The sequence below is a fragment of the Mirounga leonina genome, unplaced genomic scaffold (assembly GCF_011800145.1).
Source record: "Mirounga leonina isolate KUSES-001 unplaced genomic scaffold, KU_Mleo_1.0 Mir_53, whole genome shotgun sequence".
Lineage (NCBI taxonomy): Eukaryota > Metazoa > Chordata > Mammalia > Carnivora > Phocidae > Mirounga > Mirounga leonina.
In genome coordinates this window covers 905,523-924,157 of record NW_023270807.1, presented here as the reverse complement: position 1 = coordinate 924,157, position 18,635 = coordinate 905,523, and the positions used below count along the sequence as shown (strand labels likewise).

The 18,635-nt window shown below is 47.4% G+C and overlaps 2 protein-coding genes across 3 annotated transcripts in view; one reads left to right on the top strand and one right to left on the bottom strand.

Annotated features, from left to right (window-relative positions):
• The window catches only part of LOC118001427 (zinc finger protein 140-like), a 58,477-nt gene extending 48,515 nt beyond the window's left edge, over positions 1-9,962 (top strand). The window contains exon 5 of one of the 2 annotated variants that reach the window (XR_004676687.1): positions 9,302-9,962. Coding sequence is in view for 1 of the 2 variants with exons in the window: in XM_034991534.1 (XP_034847425.1) it covers positions 6,761-6,778 (18 nt within the window). In the remaining variant the exon portion in view is untranslated. Of the gene's footprint in view, positions 1-6,760; positions 6,978-9,301 lie in introns of those variants that run through there. The other variant, XM_034991534.1, reaches the window with a different exon arrangement.
• Positions 9,963-10,209: 247 nt separating this feature from the next.
• Positions 10,210-13,178, bottom strand: ZBTB9 (zinc finger and BTB domain containing 9). Its single transcript, XM_034991533.1, has 2 exons — positions 12,892-13,178; positions 10,210-12,706 (listed from the first exon to the last, which is right to left on the bottom strand). The coding sequence occupies exon 2, from the start codon at positions 12,620-12,622 to the stop codon at positions 11,204-11,206; it is 1,419 nt and encodes a 472-aa protein (XP_034847424.1). The 5' UTR covers positions 12,623-12,706; positions 12,892-13,178; the 3' UTR covers positions 10,210-11,203.
• Between the last annotated feature and the right edge of the window lie 5,457 nt (positions 13,179-18,635).

Here is an 18,635-nt window from a genome sequence, read left to right as displayed (position 1 = left end):
AAGTTTAAAATTTAAAAGAGTTTAATATTTAAGGATTTAGGGGCACCTGGGTGGCTCAGTCGTTAAGCATCTGCCTTCAGCTCAGGTCATGATCCCAGGGTCCTGGGATCGAGCCCCGCATTGGGCTCCCTGCTCTACGGAAGCCTGCTTCTCCCTCTCCCACTCCCCCGCTTGTGTCCTGCTCTCGCTGTCTCTCTGTCAAATGAATAAATAAAATCTTTTAAAAAAAATATTTAAGGATTTAAAGTTTAAATTGTAGGGGTGCCTGGCTGGCTCAGTAGGTAGAACATGCGACTCTTAATCTCAGGGTTGTGGGTTCAAGCCCCACATTGGGCATGGTGCCTACTTAAAAAAAATAAACATTAAAATCTTAAAAAATAAAGAAAGAAAAATAAAAGTTTAAAATTATAGCTGGAGTTTTTTTTGTCCTTAGTGTACATCCCCTTTAAGGTTGTAGTCTTCAGAATTCTTTCTTTCTGTGATTATGCTACCAAGGTGATATGGTTCAATTTATTTAGTCAAATTACAAGAATTTTTAAATTTTCTTTTCTTTTCTTTTTTAAAGATTTTATTTATTTGTCAGAGAGAGAGAGCCCAAGGTGGCGGGCGGGGGGGGGGGGGGGGGCCGCAGGCAGAGGAAGAAGCAGGCTCCCTGCTGAGCAAGGAATCCGATGCCGTATTCAATCCCAGGAGCCTGGGATCATCACCTGAGCTGAAGGCAGATGCTCAGCTGACTGAAACACCCAGGTGTCCCAAAAATTTCTTTAATTTTTTGAATAGGTAGTGGAATTACATGATTCAAAGTACACATAGAGGAATCCTAAAGTACACGTATCTTCTTTCTGTCCTTCCCTCAACTTCTTTCCCATTTTTATTGTTTATTCTAGTAGTGCTTCTTTTTGCAAATATAAGCAAATACACCTTTCTTATTTGCTCTCCACCCTCACTGTCTCTCATACAAAACATAGCATATTATGTATAACTGTTCTGCACTTTGCTTTTTTTCACTTAACAAAATATACTGGAGATCTTTCTACATCAATACATAGAGCAACTGATGATTTTAAGAGTCAAGCAGAATGTTTTATTAACTTGGACCAGCACACAAACCAGAATGTGTTTATAATATAAAATTTCTGGGGGTGCCTAGGTGGCTCAGTCAGTTGGGTGTCCGACTCTCGGTTTTGGCTCAGGTCATGATCTCAGGGTGGTGAGATCGAGTCCCACACAAGCTCAACATGGAGTCTGCTTGAGATTCTTTCCACTCCACCCTCTTCCTCCCCCTCTGCTCCTTACCCTGCTCATGCTCTCTCAAATAAATTAATAAATAAAATCTTTAAAAAAAAAAGTCTTTATAAAATTTCTGATCAGATACCCTTAAAGTGTATAGCTATTCCCAAACTTATTTCTCAATCTTTTAAAAAATTGACTATATAATTTAATTTATACAATTATCTAGAACTCATATATGTGTATATTTCATATTTTTATTCATTCCATAACTATGGATAAACTTACCCATAAATAACCAATGCCATCAAAAGACAAGGGCCCTTCTTTTTAACCTTAATTACAATACCCTTATCACAACTAAAAACTTTAACAGTAACTCCTAATATCATCAAATGTCCAGTTGGTGGTTGAGTCCCCAGTTGTCTCATAGGGGCCATACTTGTTTTTTTTTAATCTTTTAAAAAAAATTATGATCCAAATAAGCTCTGCACACTGTGGTTAATATGTGTTTTATTATATTATTTATTTATTTGAGAGAGAGAGAGAAAGCGTGCGCACACGTGAGGGGTGGGGAGGGGCAAAGGGAGAGGGAGAGAGAGAATATCAGCTAGACTCCCTGCTGAGCACAGAGTGGATGCAGGGCTTGATCTCATGACCCTGAGATCATGACCTGAGCCAAAATCAAGAGTTGGCTGCTTAACCAACTGAGCCACCCAGGCGCCCCAGTTAATATGTCTTTTAAAATCTTTGGGGGTGCCTTCCTGGCTCCATTGGAAGTGTGTGACTCTTGACCTTGTGGTCTTGAGTTCGAGCCCCACATTGGATATAGAGATTACTAAAAAAATAAATAAACAAACTTAAAAAAAATCTTTTAAACTACAGGTTTCCCTCCCTCCCCTTTGTCCCTTTACAATTATTTTGGTGAAGAAAATGGGGTGTGTTTGTTTCTTAGAATTTCTCGCAGTCTCAGTTTTGCTGATTACCTCACTGTGGTGTGGTTTAACATGTTTCCCTGCCCTCTGCATTTTCTGTGAATTGGTAGTTATATTTTGAGGCTTGATCACATTCAAGTTCAATATTTTGGGCCAGACTAATTCATAGGTGGTGGTGGTGTTTTCCATAAGAAGCACATATGGTCTGGTTCTTTCTTTTTTTTTTTTTAAGATTTTATTTATTTATTCATAAGAGACACAGAGAGAGAGGCAGAGGGAGAAGCAGGCTCCCTGCCGAGCAGGGAGCCCAATGTGGGACTTGATCCCAGGACCCTGGGATCATGACCTGAGCCAAAGGCAGACGCTTAACCATCTGAGCCATCCAGGCGCCCTGGTTGTTTCTTTTTTGTGGTGTTTGCAGCCACTGATGCCCAATACCTAGATCCATTAGTTCATTCATGGTTCATTTATTTGTTTTTTTGTTGTTGTTGTGGTGGTAAAATATATATAACATAAAGTTTACCATTTAAACCATTTTCAGTTGTAGAGTTCAGAGGTGATAACTATATTCACACTACTGCACAACCATCACCGCCATCCATCTACAGAACTTTTATCATCTTCCCAAACTGAAACTCGGTACCCATGAAATAATAACTCTCCATTTGCCCCTCTCCTCAGCTCCTGGCCACTGCCATTCTTCTTCCTGTCTCAGTGTACTTGGCTGTTCTAAATCCCTCATATAAATGGAATCAAACAGTATTTTTCCTTTTGTGACTGGCTTATTTCACTTAGTATAATGTCTTCAAGATTCATCCATGTTGTAGCACACGTCAAGATCTCCTAACTTTATAAGGCTGACTAACATTCCATTGTATGTAAATATCACATTTTGTTTATCCATTCATCCATTGGTGGACACTTGCTACAGACATGGTGATGTTTCCTAATGAATTCAATTTATTTATTTATTTATTTAAACATTTTATTTATTTTTCAACAGAGAGAGAGAGAGAGACAGCGAGAGAGGGAACACAAGCAGGGGGAGTGGGAGAGGGAGAAGCAGACTCCCTGCCGAGCAGGGAGCCCGATGCGGGACTCGATCCAGGGACTCCAGGATCATGACCCAAGCCGAAAGCAGTCGCTTAACCAACTGAGCCACCCAGGCGCCCCCTAATGAATTCAATTTAAAATTACAAGGCAAAGCAGTGCCAATATACAAAACATATACTGCAGCAAAATCATTAAAGTTGTTGAATCGTGGGTAATGTCAAGCTGCTGTATATACTTCCTGTGCTATCAAAAGTTAAAACAAAAAGCAAGATCTCCATCCCCACATGGATTTGCAGCATATATATTTTCTGAGCTCAAATTACAGTTCCAGCAGTATTTTTCAAACCTCAATACAAGTGCAAAGAAAATTTCTGTATTTCATTTAATTGTGCAGTTGAGGAGTTTCCACCTAACCTTCATTTGGATGTGACTAATCCACAGTGTAATGACATGATAAAAGGCAAGTATCAAGGGAAGAATATAAAAGAATTCTTTCAGGTGATGAATATGCTCAATTAAAATTACATGGTATTGGATTAATATCAGTATTTGGCAGTACTATCTATATGAAGATGTTTTCAAAGACGAAATACATAAAATCTCATTACAGATCAGCATTAACAAATAAACATTTGCAATTGATTTTGATGACAAGGAACACTAACTTTGTACACCAATTAAGTAGCAGACCTGTATTACAAAAAAAAAAAAAAAAACCTCAATCATTATACTTTGAGTTTTGTCAATAAAAAATTGTAGAAATTTGTTTTAATTTTTATGTACTTATATATTATCTTTGATTTTGCTTCTTGACATGCGAAGCCTAATATTACTATCTGATCTTCTATGGCATAAGTTCGCTAACCTCTGGTGTAGAAAAACACTTTACAAGTACAGCCAGCTGCTTCTAGCCATTCAAATAAAACCCTTGATCCACTTTCAAGTTCTTCTACTCCTGTCTTCCACTCAGTAAATGGCCTCTTATTCAATTACTCAAGCCAAAACTCTATCAGTCTTCCTTGACTTTTTACTTTGCCGCAATCTCTATATTAATGTTAGAATGTCCTGTGTCAGTCCTACCTCCAAACGTAATAGCTTTAATCCATCTACTTTTCTCCATATCTGCTGCTTTTATCCACCTGTCTGCCCTACTGAAATAGTCTAATTTGTCTCCCTGTTTCCAGTCTTGCACCCTAATGATCCAATATTCCCTCTGTAGCTAGAGGAATCTCTTTAAAATGTTAAAAGATCATTTGCTCCCCTACTTTAAACTCTTTATTGCCTTCCCATTGCATTTCAGATGAACTCCAAATGCCTTAACATGCTCTGAAAGGCTCTATATAACCCAGCCCAGCCTACCTCTTCAAACATTTGCAATGGACTGAATGTTTGTGTTCCCCCAAAATTCATACATTGAAATCCTAACCCCCACTGTGATAGTATTAGGAGGTGTGGCTTTGGGGAGGTGATTAGGTCATGAGGATAGAGCCCCATGAATGGGATTAGTGCCCTTATAGAGACCGCAGAGAGCTTCCTTTCTCTTTCTACCATGTGAGGACATGGTAAGAAGATGACCATCTATGAAACAGGAAGCAGGTCCTCACGATACTCAATCTGTCGTGTTTGATCTTGGATTTCTCAGTCTCCAGAACTGTGAGAAATAAATTTCCATTGTTTATAAGCCACCTAGTCTATGGTATTGTTACAGCAGCCCCAATAGACTAAAACAACATCTCATTCCTCCCCAAGTCCACTGGTTTCCTTGTCACACATACCATTCTCATTTTCTTTCTTGGCCTTTGCATCTGCTAAACACTGTACTGGAACCATCTCCCCTGCCCTACTTTGCATGTCTGGGTCTTCTCCTTTGGATACTAAATCAATGTGTACAGTATGCTTCCTTTTCTATTATGCTCCACCTTATGACCAGGTTTATTTTCCTTACAGCACTGGAATGAAATCTTATAAGGCAAGCATTGTCCAGCATGCCTAAAACAGCACCCACATATAATGGGTAATAGTGGATAGTTGGCAAATACTTACTGAGTAAAGGAAATGCCAATAAAGTTTCATGACACAGTGAAATAAGAGCTACTAGAGCTACTAGAGCTCAGAGCAGAGGTCCTCACTTGGCCTAATGGTCAGATTTCTAAAGGAAGTGATGCTTCAGCTGATATCTGAAGAGAGTAGGTATTAGCTCACTGAAGCCTATTTCTAGGAAGGTAACTATTCTAGGCAGAGAGATGAGCATGAGGAGCAAAAAAAAAAAAAAGCAGAGCCCCAAGGGAGACATGAGCAGCAAGAGTGCAGTAATTGGGAGCAGATCATTGGACTTCATCAAAGAGCAGGAGGGAGCAAATGAAAGGTTTAAGCTGGAGAGCTAGTGAATCAGTACTTTATGCTTTAGAAAGATCACTCTGGCCACAGTGTGTGGAGTGAGACATAGAGGGAAGCAAGACAGAAGACAACCAGTTAGGAGGTTGCAGTAGCAGTACTGGGAATGAAAGAATGCATCAATTTGAAATATTTAGGAGACAGCATTGGTAGGACAGGTATGGGAGGTGAGATTCGTGCCCAGGAACACTCCCAGCTTCCAGTCTTGGGTATTTGGGTAGATGGTGGAAGTTTTACTAAATCTGGAAACAATGGAGCAGTTGGCTAGAGATGGGGTGCAGTATTTTAGACATATTGAGCTTGAGATGTCTATGAAGTACCTAAATAGCTGGTTTATACATCCGTCTCTTAAAGTGACAATCCTGCTCTTCTCATCAGTGCCGGATACAGAGCAGGCCCTATTGGGTTTTTGTTGTTGTTGTTTTTAAGTAGTTCCACGCCCAGCGTGGAGCCCAATGTGGGGTTTGAACTCATGACCCTGAGATCAAGACCTGAGCTGAGATCGAGAGTCAGACCCTTAAGCAACTGAGCCACCAAGGCGCCCCAGTAGGCCCTATTGTTGAAGGAAGGAAAGAAGGAGGAAATCTAAGTGGGTCTGGGGATCAGGAAAACTGGAGATATAAAATTAAGGGTCATCAGTATTTAAATGGTTTAACTCAGAGTGGATAAAAATCACCCAGGAGTGTATAAATTTAGAAGAGGGTAAAAAGGGGAGCCTGGGTGGCTCAGTCATTAAGCGTCTGCCTTCGGCTCAGGTCATGATCCCAGAGTCCTGGGATCGTGTCCTGCATTGGGTTCCTTGCTCAGCAGGGAGCCTGCTTCTCCCTCTGCCTGCTGCTCTCCCTGCTTGTTCTCACACTCTCTCTCTCCCTCTGACAAATAAAATCTTAAAAAAAAAAAAAAAGAGGGTGAAAAGACCCCTGAAGAACTCTAGCATTTATGAGAAAGATAATAACAATGAGTATGCCTCATTTCCCCTTTAGTTGAAAATATTTTTTCCTTTATATATGTGACCCTCCCCGAGAAAACTGATCCCAGTTAAAGGTGTGGGGAACTAATGGTCTCACTCATAATAACAGCTAACATTTATTGAGTTTACTGAGGGCAAGGCACTGGTGTAAGCATTTTACATGTATTAATTCTTACAGACCTGTGAGCATGATTAAGTGCGAATGAGGAACTCCAGACAAGAGTGAAGATGCTGGACAGAGGGGATAATTAAAAGAGCAAGGGCTCTGGGAAGGGGGCTAGCCTTGGTCAGAAGGAGTGACATCTCTTCCACTACAAGGAGGAAAGGACAAAGGCAGAAAGGTACATTTTTAAATTTAAATCTTTTTTTAAAAAAATATTTTATTTATTTATTTGACAGAGAGAGAGACAGTGAGAGAGGGAACACAAGCAGCGGGAGTGGGAGAGGGAGAAGCAGGCTTCCCGCAGAGCAGGGAGCCCGATGCGGGGCTCGATCCCAAGACCCTGGGATCATGACCTGAGCCGAAGGCAGACGCTTAACGATTGAGCCACCCAGGCGCCCCTCCCCCCTCCTTTTTTTTTTTAACTGGCTGCTTGGAGTTTATTTTCCACTTCATGCAAGGCATATGGTTACAGGTGTCAGGAAGGCTTGTGTGTGGCTTGGATAATAAAGAGTGGGGTTCTCTCAACTTCCTTTTTGGTGTTTTGCTGTTTTGTTATAAAAGAACCCAACTGCTTCTGCTTGCTGTGCTCTGCCTAGTCTATGGGGGGAGGGGGGGCGGTGCTCTGATGAGCCTAGCACCTCCTGAAGCCTGGTAGCTGGTGATGGCCACTCAAGACTGGGGCCGGGTGTTGGCTTTGACAGGCTGGCCACCAGGCTGCTTCCAGAGCCAAGTCATAGGTGATCGTGCTGCTGGAGGCCTGGGAGATTCCAAGCAATCTGGGGACTCCAACACTGTAGCCAGGAATGGGAAAATGGACTTCCCAAAAAAGTTTGCCCACCAGTGAGTGGGTTGGCCCTGTGGAGACTGGGGTGATGAGGGATGGCTTCCCCAGGATACTCTGCACTTCCACAGAAGCTGTTACTGGAAGTGGAACGCGGGTGGTGTGGGTAATAGTGTCGGTGGCCATAAGCAAGCCACTGGAGGGGATGGCTGCCATACTGTTGTTTTTGGGCTTGTGGGAACCTCTGCACGACCCCTCACAGGCCTAGGTGTATGGAATCCTAGGTCACGGAGCCCATTTGCAGAGGAGACTGCAGAAGGCTGCTCCACGACTGAGGGGGGCACCAGGTGTAAATCCAGATCTTTCATAATGGAATTTGTTTTCTGTGTAATTCCTAATAACTTTAAAACAAAACCAAAACTCTAACATGGTATTTTAATTGGCATACAGTAGAAATAACAAAGTGCTATGGGGATTAAGGAGAGGGAAGAAGCAATTCTGCCTTAAGTTCAGAGGGCAGAGGTGGAGGTTGGGCAGGTTCACCATTTCTTGAGCACCTATTAAGTGCCAGGTATATCTGAGGCTTTAAGGATCCTAAGATGGACAACATGTGGAGATTGGGTGGGCCTCTCTGTTCCTGTGGGATGGCTAGCACCATTCCCCACTCTTCTATTTCAGGAATTCAATTTCCCCTTTGGGATTACATGCCCACTTTGTTCCCTTGATGGAATAATAATTAGGGTGCTCTGGCCAGAGGGTAGACCTGGGACAGAGAGGGAGATAATCTCAAGCAGACTCCATGCTGAGCCCCATGTGGGACTTGATCTCATGACCCTGAGATCATGACCTGAGCTGAAACCAAGAGTCGGACTCTCAATTGACCGAGCTACCCAGGTGCCCCCTCTCCTGGGAAATTTTATCTTGAGATAAGTAACACAAGAAATAAGAATGACTGGATCATCATCACAAAACATATGACCGGAAAAGATTCCCCAGGAGTTCCTGTTCCCTGAACCCCCAGAGCTTATCCTTACCCAGGTCTTAACCTTCCAAAGGCTGGCCCTTCACCCCTTCCTTCCATTCCAGGAGCCACCCCACATACTTCCATAGATTCGTTTTGATCATGTTAGTCAGAGCCAGCTTCCCTTGCTTGCAACCAAAGGATCCTGCTCAAAGGATAGATAGGCACACGTCATTTTATCGTGCTTCCCTTTAATGCACTTTGCAGATATTACAGGGTTTTTATTTGTTGGTTTGTTTTTTTTACAAACTAAAGGTTTACAGAAAGTCTTTGGAGGTTTGCAATTGAAGGTTTGGAGCAAGTCTATTGGCACCATTTCTCCAACAGTATTTGCTTTGTGTCTCTGCATCACATTTGGTAAATCTTGAAATATTTCAAACTTTTTCATTATTAATATATTTGTTATGGTGATCTGTGATTACTACTTGTTGAAAGCTCAGATGATCGTTAGTATTTTTTAGCAAAAAAGTATTTTTTTAAGGTAGGTACTTTTTTTTCTTTAAGTAGGCTCCATGCCTGTGGAGCCCAACGCAGGGCTTGAACTCATGACCCTGAGATCAAGACCTGAGATGAGATCAAGCCGTGAGCTGAGATCAAGAGTCAGATGCTTAACCAACTGAACCACCCAGGTGCCCTGTGGTATATACATTTTCTTTAGACATAATGCTACTGCACACTTAATAGGCTACTGTAAAAACATAACTTTTATATGCACTGAGAAGCTAAAAAATTCATTTGACTTGCTCTGTTGCAGTGGTCTGGAACTTAACCTATAATAACTCTGAGGTATGTCCGTAGCCACCTGTGGAACGTGTGCCAAAAGAATGGCAGGTGGGTGTGATTTGGTAGCTCTCTCCCTGACCCCTTTCCCAATGTGTTCACAGTCCTTACCATGGGGATGGTACCATGGCATGGCTCTTTAGAAAGGCTGACAGATCACAGCGAGAATCCACCTTCTCAGCCATAAAGTCACATTTTCAGCCTCTTCTGGGTGCCATAATATTTTTAAGGAACATGCTTTGGGGAAAGCTATCAATCCTGGCTCTAGTTATAACTTCAACTAGGCCACCAACATTGTTGCTGTACTCTGGTACACCGAGATCTTTATGAAAGCTTTGCTAACATTTAAGACCTTCTCCTGGCTTCCTTTATGACACTACAGTAGCCTGTACTGCCCACTAAGACAGACTTATCATACCACATTGTCATTATTTGTCTAACTTTGATAGTAGCTGTGAACTTTTTGAGGTCAGAGTATAAGGGTCTAGCATAGTGCTCTGCACTAAATGTTTGTAGAACAAACCAAACCACAACGAAACATGTATTATACATAAAGTCAGACAACATTATAGGTAAAGGTCATGTGAACCAACTCCTTTAAAAATAAAAAGACAAGAGAACCAATGAGGAGATACATACCACCCCACAAAAACCCCCAGTTCATACTCTGAAAGATAACTTATCTGAGATCATTTAGTGGCAGGTCAGGGCCTAGAATCTGGCCCACTGACATCCAGGACAGTGTTCTCTGCACCGGTGTGAAACCATCCCATTCTTCCCCCATCAACATAACCCTGCCACATAAGGAACACATCCAAGTCTTTGCAACTGTTTTTATGCTGTCTCTCCCACGTAAATTACTCAATCCAGTCCATTGTCAGCTTAGGTTTCAGAGCAAAGTTTATTTGAAGAAATTAAGTAAACTGTCACAATCTCCCCATTCCAGTATCTACTTTTTTCTCTCTCAACAAAGGGCCTATCATGTGAGCGGGAAGGAAAGGAAGGGGGTGTGGTCCTACTGTGCAGATACTCTTCAGCCTTCTGTTATGTGCTGTCTCAGCCTCTGACAACAGCCACTTGTTCAACAGTGGTGCTACCCTGAGAGCATTTTAGGTCAGTGGCCATCTCCTGAGTTCACTGGTCACATTCCAATCACTGTGATCAGTATATGGGTGATCAGTGGTAGACAAAGATAAACAAGAGGCACAGGCTGTTGAGGGAATATCCTCTATTAAAAAGAGGATTCTAAGAATGACACATGGAATGCTCAATTTGTTAAAGTGCTTAACTACAAAATTAAAAACAGAAGTGTTGGGAAGGTGCAGAGCAAGAGGCTTCTGAGAGGCTTCTGGAAAGACCGAACAAAAGAAAGTACTCTTTCTTTTTAAGAGTACTTAAAAAGAACTCTGCCTAAATCATTTCAGCAATGACAAGGGAGACGAGAACATTATTAGTTTCTGAATTATTAGACCTTGGAATCAAACATCCCTACATGGAGACCAGCTCCTTTAACACCTCATGGAGACCAAATGAAACATTTTTACATCTTTTTGCTGTAACTCTTCTCACCAAACAAAACTTCTAATCTGAAATCTGGCTTCCTTTATGAAAGGTCTATTATGGGCAAGTGATCAATTTATGTATGCCTTGTAAACCACCTTCCTATGGGGTGGTTTGCAAAAACCTGGAGAGGAGAAATCTGAGTTCCCAAATCTGCCAGGTTGATGCCCACACTTAAGAACAAGATATCCAGAATATATAGATCTTCTTGGCATGATTACAAGATCCAGAAGAGGGGTGTGATGGTTGTGAGGGCAAAGTATCCATCAGCAGCAGTGGCTCTCTTATCCTAGAAATTAGTGTACGGCCTCAGCAGTCAGTTGTAAGTCCAGTGAGCGGTGGCCCAACCCTGGCCCTTACATAGGTCCCGATGGCGAAGGAAACAGGCATGGACTCGGAACCGACGGCCACAATGGGGGCAGGCATGCAGGGCTCCAGCATGGGTCTTCATATGTTCTGTCAGATGGTGCTTCAGCTTGAAGCGCTTATTGCAGATGCCACAGCCAAAGGGCCGAAGGCTGAAGGTCAGCATGATGTGCCGATCACGCTTTGGCTTTACTGCAAACCGCTTCCCACACAAGCAACCAAAGCGTTTCCCATCGGCAGGGGGTGTACCTCCTAACTTGACAGGCCCATGCACAGCCTGTCCTGCCCCCCCAGGTCCCCCACCCCCTGACAGGATTTCATTCCCATGAAGATCCACTGGTTTCCAGGATGGACCTCCTCCTCCATATGCTGCCCCTGCTCCTGAGGGCAGTGAGAACCCTAGCTCTCCATTCCCTTCAGTGTCCCCTCCAGGAAACACCTTGGTCTCCTCCTTTGTTCCTCCAGACTGAGTTCCACCTCCTGATATCTCTTCTTTAGGCTCAGAGGGTTCCTGCTTAATGTAGAAGACTTTGGGGGGCAGTGCAGTATGAGGGGTAGGTGGCTCAAGTGGTGCACTCTCGCCCTCTGAAACCCTGCGGGGAGTAGTGGATATAGGCAGTGGGTGTGATCCATGAGGACAGGGAAAAGCCCCTGATACTCTCTGAGGCTGAGGTGTCTGAGAGGGTGCTGCTGACCCCTGGTCCTCCTCCTCATCTTCTTCTTCTTCTTCCTCCTCCTCCTCCTCCTCTTCTTCAACTTGAATCTGTAACACATCTCCCAGTTCACTCCCCTCCCCTAAAACGGGGCTCTCGGTAGAGGTGGAAGACTGCACTGGGGTCTGGAAAGGGGAAGAGCGAATGCACCAGCCTCCTGGAGAGGATGTGGTGGAAAGAAGTGTGTGGTAAGAGGTCGCCCCACGGGTTGAAATTCCACCCCCTGAGGTTTCTAGTTCTCTAAGAATCTCTGAGCACTGATCTACTACTTGCCACATCTGGAGGCCACTGGCCACAAGGAGGTGGGCAGGGAGAGCATCCAGTGGCAGACGGAGGCGCCCTGAATAAATGAGCTGGAGCAGCCCCTCGAAGGCATCAGCTTCAATGACGCTGGGCAGAGTGAGACGTGGCGCATCCCCCAGAAGAAGTTTGTCATGGAAGTAAGGAGAGGCAGCAGCCAACACTGCTTTGTGCGCCCTAAGTTCCCGGCCCTGCACCAAGAGGGACACATCACAGAACTTTCCCTCTAGCCTGTGGCGGTTCAGGGCTTCCAGCAGCACTGAGCTATGCTGCGGGAACTCGATCTGGATTGTCCGTGGGGCAGGGTTGCAGGTCGGGGAGGGGGGAACGGGGGGCATGGGCGTCGAGGTATCCATATGGCCGCCTCAGAAAGAGAGAGATCCCAGAGGATCAAATACAGGAGATGAGGGGCTGGGGGCGGACCCCCAGCGGGATGAAGGCTGTGGAGGAAAGAGACGGGGGTCACAGAAGCTCTGGATAAGGGCAACCACGTCTCCTCACACAACACCCGCCTCCCCAACCGAACCTGTGGAAACTTCTCAGTCAGTGGTGGTTTCCGCAGATCAGTCCCGCGCACTCCCCCACCAAGAAAAGAAAAACTAAACGACCACAACAAAAGACCAACCGGGTTTCACTTCCAGGGCCTGTGGAGGAAGCTGAGGAGGTCCTTTCAGCCACGCGCCTGACCTCGCCGGCCCCGGACGGCTCCCGCGCGCCGCTCCACTCCTTCTCACGGTGCCCAGAGGGCCCGACTCCAGGGAAGCCGCGGCCGCCGGGAGACCGTGGGCACCAGCAGGGATGCCCTTCCCGCCGCCACGCCCCCGCCGGTACACAGGCGGCAAGGGGTCGGAGCGCGTCCGCGGACACCGCTCAGTCCCGGGCCGGAAGCCGCCGCCTTCCCGCCGGACGCCAACGTCAGGTACGGTGGGCGGTGCCAGAGCCGCAGCCAATCGGAAGGCGGTGGCCTACAAGCCTCGTGTTGATTGGTTGCGCGGGCGAGAAGGCGGTGCTGGCAGGAGGTCTCTGACCCCCGCGCGGCCGCGGACGGGGTGGCGGCTCCTGTGGGAGGACGGCTAGCCAGGGCTCGAGAGACCACAGCCCGGAAGGAGGGGGCGACCCGTAAACCCTGAGGGTGATTAAATATAGCGCCCGCCCCCTGCTAGGTGCTGAGAAGGCGAGATTAAGTGGGCACCTATTGTGTGGGCCAGCCATTGTCCGCATCACCTTGTTTCCTCCCCCAGCCCTGCAAGGTAGGTGTTGGTGTGCTGTTTCCTGGGGGAAACCGAGGCTGGCAAGTGATGGGCCTGGGATTAGAACTCAAGATTTGCTGAGGAACCGAGTTCTTTCCTCCATTCCCTACGGGAGCATTTTAACCAGCAATTAAATAAACCTTATTTCTAGGCAATTACTAAATATATATGTATATGTGTGTCTGCAGATATTATACTTGGAATTTTTTATCAGATAATGTTCCTGTTCCCTGGCCTCTTTACTCATTAGGACTAAGGGGAGCAGTGGTGAGGGGACAGCGAGATTGGGTAAGCTTGGCCAGTGTACAACCCCTGCTCAAAACCAGAATAAATCTCGTCGCTGGGTGGGAGAATGATACTCTGGAGGAGACTTTGGGATCATGCAGGGATATAGTTTCTCCCAGGCTGTCAGCTTCCTGTCAAAAAGCAGGACCCTGCTCGTCCGTCTGGAGGTCCCAACTTAGGAAAGTCAGCACAGCGATAAAAGAACAATCTCCGTTTATTAAACATGATTTTTCTGTTTCACCACACACTCCAGAAAAAAAGGAAATGGGGCTGGGAGTGGAGAAAAAGGGATAGTGGTGGAGGACAGAGAAGGCGGGGAGTGGGGTGGGATAGGGTAGGGAGGGATAACGAGAAAACAAAATAAAACAGGTAGGAAGAGCATCTCCCTACCCTTAGGGTGGTGGAGGGGGAGGGAAGGGTGGGGGGGGGAGGGGGCCAGGAAGCTCTGTACAGAGGGGTTGCCCCCAGCCCACACACACACACCCCCGATATGTACAGTACAAACCCCAGATAATTACAACAGCCAAAGAGAGGAGGAAAGGGGGTCCAGGGGTAGGGTCTGAAGTTGGGAAAGCAAGGAAAGGGCACAGGGATAAAATTTCACATATTTACAACTTTTATATAAGTATAAATTTGGCCCCGGCTGGGTGTATGTGTGTAGGGGGATGGGACTGAAGAGGAACTGTCCATACAAAAGAAAGAAGGGTGAAGTCTGGAAAGAGTCTCAATACCAAACGCAAGAAGGGATGAGGGGGCAAGGCTGGGTAGGGGACAGCAGTCAGGAAAGAGGGGGTGCCACGGAGGGGCTTCTCCCCTCCCATGACCTACCCACCCTAAACCCCATCCATCCTACCTCCCCTATCCCGCCAGAGAGCTATGTACAGAGAAACACCGAAAAATTGTGGAGCTGGCGGGAGGGAGGGAGGTGGAGGGAGATTGGGGAGGGGGGAGGATGAGAGGGAAGCCCAGCCCTGTCCTACCTCCCCCGGGGGGACAGAGTCATGGAAGGGGGCCCCCAACACCCCTCCTCCAACACAGGTCCCCCCACCCTGGGGGAGAGAGACATGGCTTTTCCTAGAGTAAGTTCCCCCCTCCCCCTGGAAGTAGAGACCTAGAAGAGAGAGGGGAGGAGCGAGGGGGGCTGTGTGTATCAGGGTAGGGCAGATCAACTAGTCTATCCTCCCTAACACACACATCCTCCTAGACCCTAACCCCTCACCCTAACTTCAATTCCACCCCACCCAACACACTGGGGGAGGGGGGGGCATAAGCCCCCTCACCCCGCTCTGGGACCAGCCAAGAGCAGATCAGGTGTGGGAGGAAGGGGAGACAACTCCCGTTCCCCCCTTGCCGCCCCCTCCCTGCCCCGGTGGCCCCTCCACCCCATCTGGGTTCTGGGTGGGGAGGGAGTAAATTTAAGAGTAGTAGGAGAAGGAGTTTGTGCGTGCTGAGCCCCCCCAGACGCTCCTGAGAAATCAAGGGGTAATAGGGCCCCCTCACCCGGGGTCCCCTCCCCATAACAAAGGGGACAGGGGAGGCCAAAATGGGGCGGTGGAGGGGAGTTAGATTGTCAGCTCTGGTTACTGCTAAAAAATCACCCTGAAGTTGAAAGTTTGGAGGTGCCACACCCCCAGGGTGGGGGTGAGGGTCTGTCCCCCAGTGCTCAGGGGAACGATGAGGCAGAGGATGGGGATAGCACCCCAGAGTGAAGGGGTCTGTGTGGGGTAGGTGGTGTCCTGGGGCAAGGGTCCCTGGGGGTCACAGGGGGCGGCACCCCAACAGGAAGGAAAAGGGGACAGCTAAGGGTCCGCACTCTTCCCCCCTGGAAATGGTGCAGTGGGGGTGGGGGATTGGTGCCCCCCAAGGAGGCATTCAGGGAGGCAATCCCACTGTCCCTCGGCGACATCCAGTCCTGGTGGTGGGTGCTATTCCAGGGTGGGGTGCATGGGGAGGGAGAAGGTCTGTGATGCTGGGTGGGCTAGTGGTCTGCGGTGTTTCGGAACTCGCCGTTCTCGGTGATCTGCAGCCGGGGTGGGGGGGGCGGTGCTGGGGGGGCCAGGCCGTTCCAAGGTGGGGCCAGCGTCACACGCGGGTTTGTTGGACCCAAGGGGGGAAGCTGCCTCTCCTGCAAGACACCAAAGAGGAGAGCGCGGACTTATTGAGACGCTTCGCGGGGGCCTGGGTGCCAGCCCCCTTAGCCATGGGCCCCCCGCCATAACCAGCCCACTCCATAAACCATGTCCCCCTCCCTGCCCCCAGGACAACCCCCCACCCCCATCCTCCTATTTTTTTCTCACCTGCAGTAGAAGTTACATCTTCTGGGATCAGGGAGAAGAGAATCTCACCCCCTGACTCCTAATGGGCCTTCAACCCAGGGAGTCATACCAGGAAACCAGTTCAAAAGAAACAAGTTCCTATCTTACCCCCGGCCTAACCCCCTGTATCTTCCCCTACCCAGCCTCCCTCCTCCTCGTGGAACCCCCTCCCAGCCCACCCCCAATCTGAGGTAGGAACTTTGTGTTGAGGGAACAAGGGGAGGCAGTACAGCAAAACCTCATTAATCCAAACCCCCATGGATTTGGACTTTTTTCATAATTTGAACAAAAACTGGGCTTGCGTTTTCCTTTAGCTCTGAAAAAAGGGTGTACTAAGCAAATTAATAGTGGAAACGTGTCTGTAGGAGGGTACCAGCCAACAGACTTTTGAATCCTATCTATTCATTAACGCATGCTCCCTGAGGGCCTCCAGTGGAAAAGCCTTGTTCATCGAGTCCTACTTACTGTACGTATTTTGAAGACATGCATTTCATTAAATAGACACTGCTGTTCAGTTTTGTCACTTGTTCAGAGTGGTCATCTTCTCGAATATAACTTTCCAAATTAGGTTTAACTGTACTGGGCGGTGGGGGGCGATGGATTCAGGGAAGTGATGGGTGATGGTAAAAACACTGGGGGAGGGCTGCCTGTCTCGTGCTAAGGGCAGAAATGACTAGGAGTGTCTGCAGAGGCACAGCATGCCTCCATCTCTGTGTCCCCAGGAAGCAGAACTGCTTCATTCCTTTCCACCCCCATGTTCCTTTCAATCCCTCTCCCTGGGATCGCGGTTAGAGGGAGAGGGGTACCAGACCCTACTCCCACCCCTGGACCAGCTAGCTCCTGCCTCCTGCCCTCAGCTCTGGCTTCTGTTCCTCTGCTGGGAGAGAAGGAAGCCACCTCTACTACACTTCTGGTCGCTCACTTGGCTTTTTAAAATACAGGCACAAAATTAATTTTTAAGCCAATGAATGCATTGCAGAGGGACCCATACCTAAAAGTGATTTAAAAAGTGTCCAAGTTATTTCCTGGGCCACGGGGCATTTAGGCCTGTTATGTGTAACCATATCTCTGTGGGATACAAAAACATTCCAAGTAGAGGCTCCCAGATCAGCTCTCCCTTCCAAATCAAAGAACTCACCTCTCAGAAGGTCACCAAAACCCCAGCCTTAAGCAAAGCCTCCCCCTTAGCTTGCTGAGCATCTCGTACACTTTCCCCAAGTCAGCGGGAGAGAGGAAATTACGTATGGTAGGGGATCCTGAGTATGGCAGGAGAGCAGGGGAAGGGAACCTCAGATTCCCTCCTCTCTGCTTGTCTGCTGGCAACAGAACATAGGCATGCCCCCTACACCCCCATGGACCCAAATTTAGAAAGTAGATAAATGAGGGTACCATTATTCATTTTACAAAAGAATTCACTGCAGGAGTCCTTTAAATGGTGAGGTCCCCTGGTGCCTTTCAGCATCTGTTTACAGATCACTAACTACTTTGACAGAGAGGCTGGGCAGGCAGAGAGTTAAAATTACAATGTGAGGAGCCACTGCCCACTGCAGATCAGTCCCACAGAAAAGAAAGCACCTCAGAAATGATGTCAGTGGCTGACAGATTCACATTTACTGGTTTTTAGGTAGGACTGTGCATACAGCAAGGCCACTGGGTGGCGGGAGAGGGGGAGTGAGCTCTGACAAGAAGAATAGAGAGATTACTTAACATGCTGTTCCTGGCATCTCTGCCTGGGAATCCACATGGCTACTGAGCCCATGATCTTATCTAGGAAGACGGCTCACCCCACTTCCAACTCCCACGCCACATGGGCCAGTCTGTGTCCTAACATCTGTCAAGCCTCCTTTTTTTGTTTCTTCTTGTTCCACTCACCCTGCCTAATATCCTGACATCCTGAAGAGCATTCTTTCCAGTGCCCCCTCCCAAAGTCTTCCTGAGTTAGCTTACCCTTAATTACCACCCAGTGGGGCCCAACAGGAGCTGCAGATGCCTTCTACTTCAGATGTAAGGGAAGAGGAAGAGAGGAACCGGTGAGGGGTGGAAGGAGGCGTGGAGAACCAAGGTTAGGGAAGGAAGAGGAAACCCCACCTACCTGCTGCAGTCAGCACAGCCCCTCTAGCCAGGGTCCCCCAACCCATCATCACAGCCACCCCTTAACAAGCCCCACCCCCAACGTCCCAACTCCCAAGGACGCTCTGGTGAAATGGGGGGTGACAGACATACACTGGAGAGGCAGAGGAAGAGGACTAAGAGGAGGCTGGGTAGTGGGTTCTATCGAAGGAGATGTGGGGTTGTGCTGGGCCTGTCCAGGGTAAAATGCTTGGTGTTGGCAGGGTGTCACTGAACAGTTCCGGGAGCAGCAAGAAGTGCTTCTCTGGGCAGTGGCTTGGAAATGGGTCTGTGCAGAAGGTGTCAGGATGGTAGGTCTGTGGAGGTTCTCGGGTGTGGAGAGCAGCAATGGGGGGGGAGCGGTGGGGAGAGGCTCCAGAGAGTCGGAGGGGAGTGGGCTTCACGACCAA

Excerpts from the sequence above, each read along its gene's own strand:
- ZBTB9 (XM_034991533.1), bottom strand. The coding sequence starts at position 12,622 with ATGGATACCTCGACGCCCATGCCCCCCGTTCCCCCCTCCCCGACCTGC.